Genomic DNA, 14,555 nt, shown 5'->3' with positions numbered 1-14,555 from the left:
GTTCATGGTGTCAGGCTGTCGAGGGTGTTATTAGAAGGAGGATATATATGTATGTATGTGTGCGTATATATATGTATGTATATATGTATGTGTGTATATGTGTATATATGTATATACATATATGTGTGTGTGTATATGTGTATGTATATATATATATATATATATATATATATATATATATATATACACATATATCTCCAAACCTATCTCAGCTTGCTATCTCAGGTTGTCAAATTGTTCCCACTGCTCACCTGCTTCAAGACTATCTCTGCCTAGATTTTGTATTACAAGCTCTGTTTCTATTTTAAAATAATAGTGGTTGGGGATTTAGCTCAGTGGTAGAGTGCTTGCCTAGCAAGCGCAAGGCCCTGGGTTCGGTCCCCAGCTCCGGAAAAAAAAATAAAAAAAAAATAAAAAAAATAATAATAATATTGCTTGTGCTACCTCCAACAAGCTTTCAGTTGAACATGACTGGGTCTTATCTATTGAGTGTTATGAAGCTCAGCATTACTTGGTATATTTTCCATTTCTATGACGTTTGTGTTTGCTGCTGTGATATAAACATATAAAGGGTCAGCATCAGCCAGGCTGAACCTGCTTTCCACCCGAGTAACCTTGCCTCCTTCGGTTGTGCAGAGGGGCCTCGCCTTTGCCCTTCAAACAATGGTTGGTTTGTGTGAGAGTGGGCTCCACCGCCCCCTGGTGGCCACATTGTATTACACTGAGAAATACTGATTAAGAGCCTGAGGCTGGGGGCTGGGGATTTAGCTCAGTGGTAGAGCGCTTACCTAGGAAGCGCAAGACCCTGGGTTCGGTCCCCAGCTCCGAAAAAAAGAACCAAAAAAAAAAAAAAAAGAGCCTGAGGCTGCATAGGGAGTGCTGGGCAGATGAAATGCAAAGGCCAGCATACGTAGATAGATGTTCAAGGAAGTTCCAGGATGTTCCTGAGCAAACTCCCACAGCCTGCTGGCCTCCCTGTTCCTAATAAGGACAGGAAAGGAGGAAGGGGATAAACCTTAATTCACTTTTTCTGACCATTCAGGAATATCAGAAGCACGGAGAGTGTGTTCACTGTTCTCTCTTCTCTAAGTAAATATCATTTTTGTACTTACTTATTTTCAACTTTAAACTCCCTTTTAGAGATGTGGTTAGATTAAAGATGGCCACCACCGTATTTGTTACTTTGAAATGAATATCGTAGGGTTTTGTTGTTGTTGTTTTGTTCTGTTTTGAGACTGTGTAGCTCAGACTGGCCCTTGAGTTTGCAGTTCTCCTCCCTTGCTGCCCAGGGGCTTGGATTAAAAGCTCAGGGGTACAAACTAATGTCTCTGGTTGGTTTAAAGTTGAGCCATTGCACAAGTGTAGATAGGGATGCTTTTGAAACATACTGGACCGATATGGGTAGCTTGTTTATGTTTGTTATATTCTACTGACAACTGAGGGACTTCTTTTGAAGAGTTTAAATGAAGCATCTGCATAAGTCTTTTTTCTTGCCTTTTTTTTTTAAGACAGCATCTTATGTAGCCCAGGCTGGCCTGGAACTCAACATGTAGCTGAGGATGGACTTGCTCTCCTGTGCTATCCCCTGTGCTCAGTTATAGGCATATACTGACACATCTGTTTTATGTGTGCTGGAATAGAACCCAGGACTTTGTGCACACTAAACAAGCTTTCCCAACTGAGCTACAGATAATATAAAATTTATATGTGCAGATATAGACATAAAGTAATAGAGCCACCATTAAGGTAGCTGTCGTTGTATTTCTTAAATCACGGGTGGTCTAGCGGTCAGAGGAAACTGTCGTTTTTTTCCAGCTTCAGAATAACCCCATGCCCTGACCTCTTTGAGGCTAGTGGAGATCTTAGAACTGGGTTTATGCTAAGTTCTCAGGGACAGAATGACTGGTGTTTTGAATGGACTCACATGACTTATTTACATGTAAAAAGTTCTTAACTTCCCCCCCTTCATAAGCTAAGGAAGTCTTCTGGCTAAAAGTACAAACAGAAAGGAATAAATAAGAAATGAATTATCCGAAGCTCCAGTCGTAGAAGACTGCCCTGTGCTGTCACCGTCTGTTGCTTGGTGTGTCTGGCGTGCAGCACTGCAGACCTAACGGAGGGCGTTGCATGGTTCGGCTGCTATGGCTTTATCATTGAGCTATGCTGCTACTTTTTTGTGTGTATGTGTGTGTTGGAATTACACTGCATTCCTTTTGAGTGCATGTGTGTGTGTGTTTGTGTAGGGTGTGTAGACATCAGGGGACAACCTATGAGTCTTTACGTCTATCTGAGGATGGGACTCGGGTCACCAGGCTTGCTAGCAGGTGCTTTTACCTGCCAAGTCATTTATACACACACCTGCTAAGTTCTCTCTCTCTCTCTCTCTCTCTCTCTCTCTCTCTCTCTCTCTCTCTCTCTCTCTTGCACACGCACATTTCTTTTTCAAAAACAATTGTTCCTCTTCCTCACATCTCACACTAGGCTTGGCATAGTGGCCATGGGTTTTGCGTTCCTTGTGAATTGTTTTTCTGCCTCCTCAGCTGTTGTGAACGGGTTCAAGCCTCAGGTGACACCGGTCTTCATCTGCCCTCTCACTGTCTGGGACTCAGGTCTCGCCTCCTTTTCTTTCTGTCTCTAACCACTGCCCGCTGTCAGCGTTGATTCTGCGGTCACACTCTAGATCGTCACGATAACTTGTCCACTCACTTCTGTCACCTAATTTTAGCTACTTTCAGATTCGTAATTTTCAGGTGGGGGACAACTTTATCTTTTCTGGGACACTAGGCAATGTCCAGAGTCATTTAACGGTTTGAGTTACATCTATTTATTTGTGTGTTAGGGGTCAGATGGGGACTATGTGTCATATCATATGTGTGGAGGCCAAGTCTTTTGGGAGTTTCCACAATATGAGTCCCAGGGATTGGACTCAGGTCGTTAGACTTGGTGGCAAGTGTCTTTACCTGTGGAGTCATCTCATGGGCTCCCTAGAGTCATTTTTGTCTTTAACGTTAAGGAGGCTACTGGCTTCTAGTGGTTAGATGTTGGGGTGTCACTGACCTAATCTTACAAAGCACGGGGAAGTTCCCAAAGAGTCAGTGCTCAAAATATCAGCAGTGAGGAGAGCTCAAAACCTTCTGTAACAGGAAGACGGCTAACCCACCTTTCCAGTGTGCCTGGGAGAACAGGCTGTGAGCACAGCAGCGCCTCCACATCCACACCATGTGATAGATGACGGGTGGCGTCCTCTGAGAACTGCATGCTGGCCCAGTGTTGGGTGGCGTCCTCTGAGAACTGCATGCTGGCCCAGTGTTGGGTGGCGTCCTCTGAGAACCGCATGCTGACCCACCGTTGGGTGGCGTCCTCTGAGAACTGCATGCTGACCCACCGTTGGGTGGCATCCTCTGAGAACCACATGCTGACCCACCGTTGGGTGGCATCCTCTGAGAACTCCATGCTGACCCACCATTGGGTGGCATCCTCTGAGAACCGCATGCTGGCCCAGTGTTGGGTGGCGTCCTCTGAGAACTGCATGCTGACCCACCGTTGGGTGGCGTCCTCTGAGAACTGCATGCTGGCCCAGCATGCCTGGAGTGGAAGAAAAGCTTAGTACTCTGAAATCTTTGCACCCTCTTAGTTATCATTTAACAGTTTGGCATACTGCCCAGGGGATCAGATGGGCAGAGTGTAGGAAAGACAGGTTTTGTTCAGGAGACCTTCCAGACTGTTTGTGTGATCTTTAAAGCATAAAACTTTATATGACACAAGTTAGTATTCAACAGCGTTCTCGGTTGGACCTCAGTGCTTTGGCTCCTACCCCTTACCATAGTTCATTCCTTTTCATTTGATCTGAGGAGCAGATTTTGGTTGTCCTCTCACCAGTCCACACACACAAAGGAAAAGTCACTTAGTCTGTTCTGTAGCTAAATAAATAGCTTATTGTCGTCTGTGGATTCAGAAAGCCCAGCCATGAGGGACAGATGAGAGAATCGACAAGATTGTATGCTGAAAGTGATGCTGGACCTTGGTATAAAATTCCACAGGGCGGGGTGGTCTGTGGCTTAATTCTTGGCCTTTTTATCGGTATGGCTTAGGACCATTTGGGGATCTCCTATAGATCTCTCTCCTGAAGGGACGGTGGCAACAACTGAAATAAGTTCACCATTCCTCGCTACAATGGGGGTTCACAGTTAGCTTGATGGTTCTAGAACGTTGGACACAATGCTACCTATCATTTCTGGTCTTCGGGTAAAGCATGTCAGCATGAGTGGAGGCCACAGATGGGCTCTTTGTGGCCTACATTTCACTGTAGAATTGCCACTTGAGATGTCACATGAAATGGGGGACCACTTGCTTTCCCCTCATGGCTGTTGCTTGTCATGGCAGACTGTGTTGAGAGTCTTACAGTGGGCAACGGAAATGAATTCTCTGTTTAAAAGTAGCGGGCAGTTGGTGAACTGGCTCAGCAGGTTTAGGGGTGCCTACTGTCTCGCCTAAGGAACTGAGTTCTGGGGACCAGAGAGCTAAGTGCTGCAGACCGTCCCGAGTGCACAGTGGTGTGTGTACATGTGCACACATAAGTAAGTGCGATGGAAAAGTAGACAGTGAGCTCAGGAACCAGAGCCCCCAAATTACTGCTCAGTCACTACCAGAGGGTTTGCACATGTGCTCCCAAATGTCTGAGTCCCTCCCTCCCTCCCTCCCTCCCTATATAGTTTTTGCTTGTGATGTGCATGGTCTTACTACGTAACACCGGATGGTTAGGCTGGCATCAAACCTGTGGTGAGACCCCTCCCCTGCCCCCTGCCTTGCTTCCAGGCCCTTTCATAAGCGAAACTCTGGTAATGGCTCATTTTTATTTATGTACATTTATGTGAGTTTTTCAGTCTCACTAGCCAATAATGAATTGACCTGCTACCGTTTCTCTGATAATTGTAATGGCTCTCTCTGCTCTCTCTGCTCTTACTGCTGCTCTCTCTGCTGCTCTCTCTGCTGCTCCTGCTACTCTCTCTGCTCTCTCTGCTCTCTCCTGCTGCTCTCGCTGCTCTCTCTCGCTGCTCTCTCTGCTGCTCTCTCTGCTGCTCCTGCTGCTCTCTCTGCTCTCTCTGCTGCTCTCTCTGCTCTCTCTGCTGCTCTCTCTGCTGCTCCTGCTGCTCTCTCTGCTCTCTCCTGCTGCTCTCTCTGCTCTCTCTGCTGCTCTCTCTGCTCTCTCTGCTGCTCTCTCTGCGCTCTCTGTACTCTCTCTCTCTCTCTCTCTCTCTCTCTCTCTCTCTCCCTCTCCCTCTCTCTCTCTGCTCGCATTTCCTTTCAGCAGCTGGGTGGCAAGGGAGACCTCACAAAACTATCGCAGGTAACTCAGTGTTTGTGAATGACATATATTGTAAGGGTGAATTCTGTCTCATTTATTTACAGGAGAAGTCCTGATATCCAAGCAAAAGAAGAACTGTGGAAGCATATCCAGTGAGTACTGGGTCTCCCTCATGGGTACAACTTTAGAATATACATGTAAATATTGTACATCTGCATGTGCGTATACACACACACACACACACACACACACACACGTGTTTTGCTTGCATGTATGTATATGCTCCATGTGCATGCCTGGTGCTGCTGGATCCCCTGGAACTACAATTATGGATGATGGTGAGCCACCATGTGGGTACTGAACCTGGGTCTTCTGCAAGAGCAGCAAGTGCTTGCTGAGCCATATGGTCACCGTGATATGTGCCATTTGCAATCGGTTACAGGATAAGCCAGTGCTACTGCAAGGAGCCTTGGTCTGGTGCCCGGCAGGTGCCATGCTCATTCTGTATCATCTGATGCTGACATCGGGCTTCAGTGTCACACACCAGCAGCTGACTACAGGCAGACTGATGCCTTCTATCCAAGGTCACTAAGTTTGCCTGTAAATGCACCTCAGCTGGGCCAGTAAATCTGTATAGAAAAGAAAGGCACATCACAGGGCAAGAAGTTTATCAATGCAGGGAGTGAGGTCCCTGAAGAGAGCAGGCCTAGAAAGCTGGGAAAGAGGCCAAGGGCTACAGGAAAGAGTTTCTCCCATTTCCCCCCCAGCATATTCTAGCTTTCTCAGCCTTGTGCACATCACACGTGTGCACAGCTTTTACTAAGCCCATGTTTTGAGACAAGGGCTGAACAGGAAGGCTTGCCAGTTATGAAAGGTATTGGTGTGTGCAGGCCCAGCGGCTTTCTGTTTCTTTTAACCTCATTGCTTACTCTTTCCTAGGAAGGAGCTTGTGGACCCATCCGGGTTGTCAGAGGAGCAGTTGAAAGAGATCCCATACACTAAAGTGGAGTGAGTACAGCCTCGGAAGTCTCCGCCCAGTCTTATTAGTGTCAAAGTATATTGCTTTCTTTTCTATTGCTATGACAAAACACCATAACCAAGGAAACATAAGAAGAAGTGTTTAATTTGGCTTACAGTTTCGGAGCATTAGAATATTGTTGTAAAAATATAAAAAATAAAAAAAAAAGTATTGTTGGTCTTTTATCCTGCTAGGTCCTGAACCGAGGTGCCCCAAGATGTCTGCTAGATATCTTGGCGGAAACACATCCCAACTCCACCGCAGCGGCCCAGTGTCTCCAGCTGCCGCACACTTTCCTACACTCAAACCCTCACATAAAAGAACACACAACACAATAATCTTAGATCCAGTTGATAAGATCTAATTATCCACTTAAATATACAAAGCCCGGTACCATCCATCCCTTAAGAACATTGATAACAACCTGCAAATACACAGAGTGAGATCTTTACGTCAGCCTCCATTGTCCTGCCACGGTTTCTCTCTCTCCTCCTCTCTCCTCCTGTTCCAGTCTCCTTCTCTTCCTTCAAACTTCTCTCCAGCCCATCCTTCCTTCTCCTCCAATGATAGGCCCCCTTTTATCCTGTACCTGCCCCTCACCTGTACTTTACAAATTCAATGGGGAGAAGTTTCTGGTGAAGTCACCTGATTCCTGAGTACCAGACTAGGTTGCTGTCCTTGGGGCAGTGGAATTAGCATCAAAATACAGATAACTCCAGGGCAAACCACAACATTAGAATCTGGCTTAGAGTCAGAGATGGCAGAGCAAAGGTGACAGGAACAACTGATGCTTATTCTGACCCAGCATAGAAAGCAGAGAGCATACACTGGGATGGCTCAAGTCTTTTAAACCTCAGGCCTACCCCAGTGACACACCTCCTCCAACAAGGCCACACCTCCTAATCCTTCCCAAACAGTTCCACTAGGTATTCAAAAATGAGCATTTGGGGCTGGAGAGATGGCTCAGTGGTTAAGAGCACTGACTGTTCTTCCAGAGGTCCTGAGTTCAGTTCCCAGCAACCGTATGGTGGCTCACAACCATCTGTAATGAGATCTGATGCCCTCTTCTGGTGTGTCTGAAGACAGCTACAGTGTACTCATATATATATATATAAAATCTTTAAAAAGAAAATGAGCATTTGGACTCCATTCCCAGTCACACTACCACAGGAGGGAACAGTTCATTCTTACACTGTGGTCCATGCAGCATTTCCATCTGACTGAAGATTAATGTAAAGAAAGAGGTAGAAAAGGTGTGTAGAACTATCCTTTTTGTGTGGTGGCTCAGGTTTCTAATCCTTGAACTTGGGAGGTAGAAGGAGGATTGACACAAGTTCAAAGTTAGCTTGGTTTCTTGTGAGTTCTAGACCAGCCTGTGCCAAAGAGTGAAACTGTTTCAAACATCATAAACTGCTTTTGTCTTGTACTTCACGACTCTCAGCTCTTCTCTTCTGCTTATTTGTACGTAAGACGTTACAATAAATGATGAAAATGTCCATTTAAAAATTTTTTTTGGCTGAGGTACTCATTGATAACAAAGTCAGTTTTGTATATTATTTTAACACTAAGAGATTATATTTTCCACAAAACTGTCATATGAGCTGAAGTCAGTTCCCATCTGTGGTGGTTTGGACATGATTGGCCCATGGGAAAGAAGGCACTTTTAGGAGGTGTGGCCTTGTTGGAAGTGTGTCACAGTGGGGGTGGGCTTTGAGGCTCCTCTGTTCAAGCTCCACACAGTGTGGAAGAGTCCCCTCCGAGCTGCCTTTGTGGTTGCCTTTGAATCAAGATGTAGAACTCTTGGCTCCTTTAGCACCACGTCTGCCTGTACAGTGCCATGCTTCCAACCATGATGATAATGCACTGAGCCTCTGACACTAATCCAGCTCTTAACTAGAGCTGCCTTTATATTTTGCCTTTATAAGAGTTTATAAATGAATGTTTGCCTTTATAAGACGTGCTTCAGTCATGGTGCCTCTTCACAGCAATTACACCCTAGGACTCCATCATGGGACCACACTGAACTGAACGGCTTTGTGCGTGCTTAGCAGGGATCTCCAGGACCCAGTCCTGTCCGCTGAGTTCGTGTAGGCTGTTATGTGCCTTGTAGTGGGTCAAGGGGAAACTGGCCTGGATTGTGTAGACTGAAGTAGCCTAGAACCTGAGTGTTCTCCTGGCTCTGCTCCAGACTCAGAGATCCCGGGTGTGCTCTCCTAGGTTGGTTTAACCACTAAAATGTAAATACAGCTGAGAATTCGATTGAATAATCTCCAGGAATACGGAGGAAGCACACTTTACTACCTTCCCTCTATAACCCAGTATTCCCATCCAGAAAAGCCACAGGCCCAGCCTCCCCAGCCTCTTCCCACTGGCCATCCACCTCTCGTTACCCTTTGTATGTACGTCTGTATGTGTGTCTGTATATATGTACATCTGTCTGTACGTGTGTATGTATTACATATTGTATATGTATGCATGTGTGTATATGTGTGTCTATACGTGCCTGTATGTATATATGTGTATATATGTGTGCCTGTATGTATGCGTATATGTATGCATGTATATAATATGCATGCATGTACACACGTGTATGCACATATGTATGCATGTGTATATGTATGTACATGCCTGTATGCATATGCATGTACATGTACGTGTATATATGCATGTGTGTATGTGCACATGCACATGTGTATACGTATATGCATATGTATGTACATATGCATGTGCACGTGTGTATGTATGTACATATGCATGTACGTATGTACATATGTGTCTACCCACTTGTGTGGCACAGCTTGTGGAACCAGTTCTCTCCTTCCATCATGCTGGTTTCTGGGACTCACACTCAGGTCAGCCTTGGTGGTAGGCTCACTAGCCCTTTGCCATCATTTTTAGGTCAAGGTTTGCTTTTTTTTTTTTTTTTTTTAAAGTTAAGTGCTTAAGAATTATGGCATAACATGGGACATTCTCAGATGTGTTCACACTGTGAAATTGTCAGTCAGGAAGGCACACTTGTCTACCACCTGATCTTTATGTGTGTGCCAAGAACATTGAAATTGAAGAATTTAACAGTTTCCCAGCGTAGATGGAGTCCCCTAGAACTGACCTTTTTTGACAGGGAGATGAAGCTTCTGTTTTCACTGTAGATATTTCCTCCCATATTCTTGCAGAGAACTCAACTGAATCTCAGAAGTATTAAGTGGTTAAGACAGGCTAGGTAGAGCACAGCTGTGTTCTCAGAGTCTGGAGGAGAGGCGGTGAGCATTCAGGTTCTTAGGGCTACTTGGGTCTGCATAGTCCAAGCCAGGACTACCTCATGAGACCCTGTCTCCCAACAACAGCCACGAAGATTGTGGTTACATACACACATACATACACACGCATACTCACACACACACACTATGAAGAGCTCCATCTGCACGTGTAAACAGGACAGCATTTTTCTTTTGTAAAATACTATGAAATTTAGACTACTGCTTTCAAAGACCATAAAAATTAAGTCTTAAAAATAAAACAAAAACAAAAATCCCAACCCTAAATCCTCCAAACCCCACCCTCCCAGCCGTCCCCCTCCCCGAAAACCCCACATCTGCCTGGCTAGGTGCAGGTTCAGAGTGTGGGATGTAGAGCTTGGGGAGCAGGGGTTAAGTCATCTTCAGTCTGAAGCCAGCCTGGATTCAGGAGACCCTGAATAAAATGAAAAACCCACCTGCAAAATAAACACAAGAGCCGAGTAAAAGCAGTCTGAAAGTTGTTTACAGTGTAGCATTCAGGAAAACTGCACATCACCATGCTGTTTTGACCTCTGTGCTTGTGTCCTCGCTTTGTCCCGTTTCCTCAGGACTCAGGGTGACCCTGTCCGCATCAGGCATTCGCATTCCCCAAGGAGTTACCGGCAGTACCGCAGATCCCAGTGCTCAGACGGAGAGCGATCCGTCCTCTCGGAAGTGAAGTGAGTGGTCAATCTCATGGCTCCAGACAACACAGCCCTCAGAGTTCCCTGCCCTGCGGAGCTTAAGGTCTGAGTTCTATCTTCTTCACAAACTCTGACCCTTTCTCTTTGGCAGCTCAAAGACAGATCTTGTACCACCACTTCCAGTCACCCGTTCCTCAGATGCTCAGGGGTCTGGAGGCTCTACAGTTCATCAGGTTAGTAAATTATGTGTGTATGTATACAATAAATAAATATACAATATATATATATACAATTTATATATATATAACATACGTGTGCATGAAGTATGAGCATGGTCTGTGTGGTCAGAGAACTGCTTTCAGGACTATTTTACATGGGTTCTGGGGTTTGAACTCAGGTAGTTTTGGACTGAGCTACAAGGCTTTTGACCACCGAACCATCTTGCCAGCCCAACAGATGATATTTAAAAAAAAAAAAAAGCTTTTTTTTTTTTTTTAAGTGAGGTAGGGTCTCACTTTGTAAACCTGTCTGGTCTGGTCTGGAACCCCTTTGTTGTTGATCAGGCTGGTCCTGCCTCTGCCTCCCGCATGCTGGGGTCAAGGGTATGCACCACAGGTAAGCAGCCTATGAGAATTTTGAGAAGCATCCTGTGCTTTCAGGAATTCCTTTGGACACAGTATTGAGTCTATTCTCAGATGTTATTACATATGAAGACATAGCAACCCATCTTCCCTAGGAGGCCCAGGCAGCTGTAGTGAGGCCTGTGGGTGGAATTCTTGGTGTTTCCATCTGACAAGTCCCAACCAAGGGACTCCTGGGTATGGTGTGCAGGTCAGGTAGGCAGGTGATCTCTCTTGCCCTCTGTAGCAGTGACATGTCCCAGGTGATAGGGAACTCCATGCTGTCACACTGCACATGAACATTTATTTCATGGTGTGGCTCTCTGGAACGGAACCAGGGGAGGCTTTTGTCTCCCCTCCAGTCTTTAGAAGAAAAAGCCTTGTTTGATAGTCTCTTAAGTAATGCTTGCACAGGTGAATTGTGCCTAATTTTTATGAAAGCTGATGTGTACCCAATTGTCAGACCAAGATTAAGCACATTTTGGTTTTGTAGTTAACTAGGGGGAACTTTCACACATTAATTTTCTCCAAGTAATTACAACATTCAGTGCCATAAACGAATAAATTTAGGGTGCCACGCTATGTAGCTCAGGCTAGGTTTGCTTTTTTCCTGGGCTTCCACGTGTGTCCCTCTGTGCCTAGCTTCTGGTGCTTTTTCTTAAGTACTTGATTTGGTTATTTTGACTGTTTTGAATTTTTTCTAGAGAAGAAACGGGTCTAAAGACAGCCTGATTGAAGAAAAATCTCAGCTTTCTACAACCAACCTGGCTGGAAAACATACAGCAAAAACAATAAAAACCATCCAGGCTGCTCGGCTCAAGACAGACGTCACTGGGTGAAGGGGTGTAGGGAAACGTGTGTCACTGGTACTTTTCAAACTGTGAATTAGATAATTACCCACGTATCTTGGACTCGTGTCCTTAGCACAAGAAAATTGGCATCTTTTAAGGATTTATGTACAGCATTCTTGTGCTGTGGGCCTTTGGAAGGACAACCTTATGAACTCACTGGATACCACCATCTCTTTCCTGAAATTCTGACCATCCAACTGTGTTTCTCACCTCTCCACCACAGCCAAGACCAGAGGCTTCAGATGAGCCCCTGGACTCCCAGCTGCCATCAGACTGTAGTGACTTTTATTCCCACAACTGTTTGTAATATTGTATTTTGTGACATTTAAGTCCCAATGGTTATTTACAAATAATGTAAAAAGCTGTTAAGTGTTGATTTGAATTTAAGTGTCCTTGTCTTGTGTTTTCTGAGGCAAAAAAAAAAAAAAAAAGCCCATGTAGGCATTGTCCCCTACCCTACACACCTGTCCACCCATGTTTCCAAGTTTTGGATCTTTACCTCTGTGTGATGGCTTTTCAGACAACAGTACTCAGAAAGAACCTTCTGTATCTTGCCAGTGGCTGTGTGTGACTCATCCTTTCCTGTAGCAATCTCTAGCTTCCTTGAAATTCTCCATTCTTATTATTTAAGCCTCTGCTGGGCTCAAGAGCTATGTTGATCTTGTAGCCAGTTTTATTACTACCTAGTGATTCAACTGGGGGTCGACTGCTCAGTGACACAGTGCTTGCCAAACTCTACCCTCAACTCCTGAGGTTCAACTGTGACCTTTGTCCCCCTGCCCCCAAAACTAAAACCAAATCTAAATATTCCTTCCCACGCAGTGTCCTGTCTCAATGCCTTCATACACTGCTTTAATTCTAGGCTGCCTCTACACCCCACATCCTTTGCAGCTTACCTCACTGTGGTACCTTCTTCGGCCCACCTGCGTGGAACTGCTTTGCTCCCCATCTTGCTTTAATAAAACCTAAGCCTTAGCGGTCTGGTCTCTTTACTGCTTCAACTCTTCCAGCCCTCCCGGCTTCCCCATTGGCTCACTTTCCAACTTTGCTCTGCAGTGGCACCCACCCCCACCAACCGCCTCTCATGTTGCCCTGATCTTGGATTCATCTCACACAGGAAGCCTTCCACTTGTGATACTCTAACTCTGAGGACAGTTTTTAAGTAAAATGCATGACCACGAATCCCCACGGAAGTACTAGCTGTCCCTTCCTGTTAAGCCAAAAGGGGACTATGTCAATCTAAGCTGAAATCTAGCCATCAGCTCAGCTGTCACCTATGAACTCAGTTAAGGTGGCTGCCAATCACACAACATACGAGTCTCAGAACGGCATATCAACGTATTTATTCACAGCCTTGTTACAAGTGTACGTCCATCTGTGGAGTTTTGACACACTTTAAGTCACCCATGCCTCTTAAGATCCAATTTCCAAATCATCGAGGACATCCTAAAAGGAAAGATAAAAACGCTTTTAGTGCCTGTCTCAAAAAACTTATCTGGTAACCTATCTCCACTCAAAGCCTTTAGTGTTGGTAAAACTATCCTATTTTTGACTTATAGGTAAAGGCTGTCATTTCTGAGTTACCGTCCGCATTAACTCCAGATTGTAACTGCAGCGGCAGTACAAGAGAAGAAGACTAATGATTCGGCATTCCAACTTAAAAGGAAATCCCACACCTGGTGCTCTGTAGTCATCCTACCTTAAGCCACTCTGTGCTCCCGCGTGTCGTTCTGGAAGTTATCCGTCAGCTTCAGACACCTACCTGCCAAACGAGTTAAGAACCAGTTAAATAAACTACAGTCGCAGCGTTGGACAGAAAGTTCACCTACATACATAAGCTAGAGTAGAGTTTCTGTTACTTATGCAGCTCCTGAAACCCAAGATACCAAACTCCAGGGAGAGGAAAGGCCGCAAAGCATTAATTTATGCCTTTTTTGACACCACATTCACTAGTGACCAAAAGTGAACGGGCAACACAAAGGCTACATGAGTAGGGCGTCAGGCAATCAGTCCTACCTTGTGACTTGGATGTCCGCGCCATTTCCGCCCAGTTGTGCGCCTGGGCATGCGGCGGAGATCTACGTCGCAAACGGAGCTCGGCTTCCACACCGACCCACTTCACGCGGGGTCCGGCGGGCCGTGCTCCTCACGCGGCCACCGAGTTAGGGCCATCCCCCGATTTCCCGGGAAGGGGACGTAGGCCAAAGTCTACCGCGGACACGCTAGATAGCAGGCCACAGCCACCTCCCAAGCCCCAGCTACCAGGAAACCCATACTACGCGCCGCGTGAGAGCAGAGAAAGAACGCGTCGCCCTCCCACAATGCTTTTCTACGACCGGAAGAGACCACTGCCCGCTGGAGTGGGGGGGGACGGACTGTACTACGGCCGCCGCGCTCTCTCCTGCCGCCGTGTGGCCGGAGGGAGAAGTGCACCGCGGGAGGCTGCGGCGCCGATTTCCTAGAAAGAGGGCGCTCACCGGATCCCTTTGCTTTTGTGGGACCGGTTCTGCCCTGCACCCCACTCCGCACAGCAAATAGGATGATAAGGATATTTTGTCGAGTGTGTGTCCAGCTATCCCTCCTTCCTGGCCAGAGCGTTTGGTCAGTGATGAGCAGCGGGCGTAGAGCTGGAGGAGCTCAGACCCAGAGTTGGGGGAGGCTGGATGGTTCTTCTCCGGATAAGGAGCAGTAAGGTTGAAAATTTATAAAGCAAAACCAAGGCCTAGGACTTACATGCTCCAGGTTCTGTCTGAAATGCCCGTGAATGGGGATGTGAATGATGTCTCTTGCAGTCTAGTGTTGGACAATCGATAAACAAACAAAAACCAAACAACATTAAGAT

General features: G+C 45.9%; 1 protein-coding gene, 1 long non-coding RNA gene and 1 other non-coding gene across 16 annotated transcripts in view; 1 reads left to right on the top strand and 2 right to left on the bottom strand.

The window, feature by feature from the left end:
- Positions 1–12,100, top strand: part of Epb41l4a (erythrocyte membrane protein band 4.1 like 4A) — a 209,261-nt gene extending 197,161 nt beyond the window's left edge. For 9 of the 14 annotated variants that reach the window (XM_087592894.1, XM_087592890.1, XM_087592898.1 and 6 more), the window contains 5 exons: positions 5,410–5,457; positions 6,245–6,313; positions 10,168–10,278; positions 10,394–10,475; positions 11,567–12,095. In XM_087592894.1, coding sequence (XP_087449020.1) covers positions 5,410–5,457; positions 6,245–6,313; positions 10,168–10,278; positions 10,394–10,475; positions 11,567–11,701 — 445 coding nt within the window. In that variant the 3' untranslated portion in view covers positions 11,702–12,095. Of the gene's footprint in view, positions 1–5,409; positions 5,458–6,244; positions 6,314–10,167; positions 10,279–10,393; positions 10,476–11,566 lie in introns of all 14 variants that reach the window. The other 5 variants (NM_001437516.1, NM_001437515.1, NM_001437517.1 and 2 more) reach the window with 1 other exon arrangement.
- Positions 12,101–13,033: 933 nt separating this feature from the next.
- LOC120098269 (uncharacterized) lies at positions 13,034–14,015 on the bottom strand. Its single transcript, XR_015642849.1, has 3 exons — positions 13,730–14,015; positions 13,413–13,475; positions 13,034–13,159 (listed from the first exon to the last, which is right to left on the bottom strand). It is a non-coding gene; the product is annotated as an uncharacterized LOC120098269 (long non-coding RNA).
- Positions 13,564–13,697, bottom strand: LOC120098360 (small nucleolar RNA SNORA13). The gene has a single exon (XR_015643212.1). It is a non-coding gene; the product is annotated as a small nucleolar RNA SNORA13 (small nucleolar RNA).
- Positions 14,016–14,555: the final 540 nt, after the last annotated feature.

The sequence above is a fragment of the Rattus norvegicus genome, chromosome 18 (assembly GCF_021556685.1).
Source record: "Rattus norvegicus strain SHRSP/BbbUtx chromosome 18, alternate assembly SHRSP_T2T, whole genome shotgun sequence".
Lineage (NCBI taxonomy): Eukaryota > Metazoa > Chordata > Mammalia > Rodentia > Muridae > Rattus > Rattus norvegicus.
The sequence above is the reverse complement of the archived record's forward strand: the minus strand, read 5'-3'. Positions and strand labels throughout refer to the sequence as shown.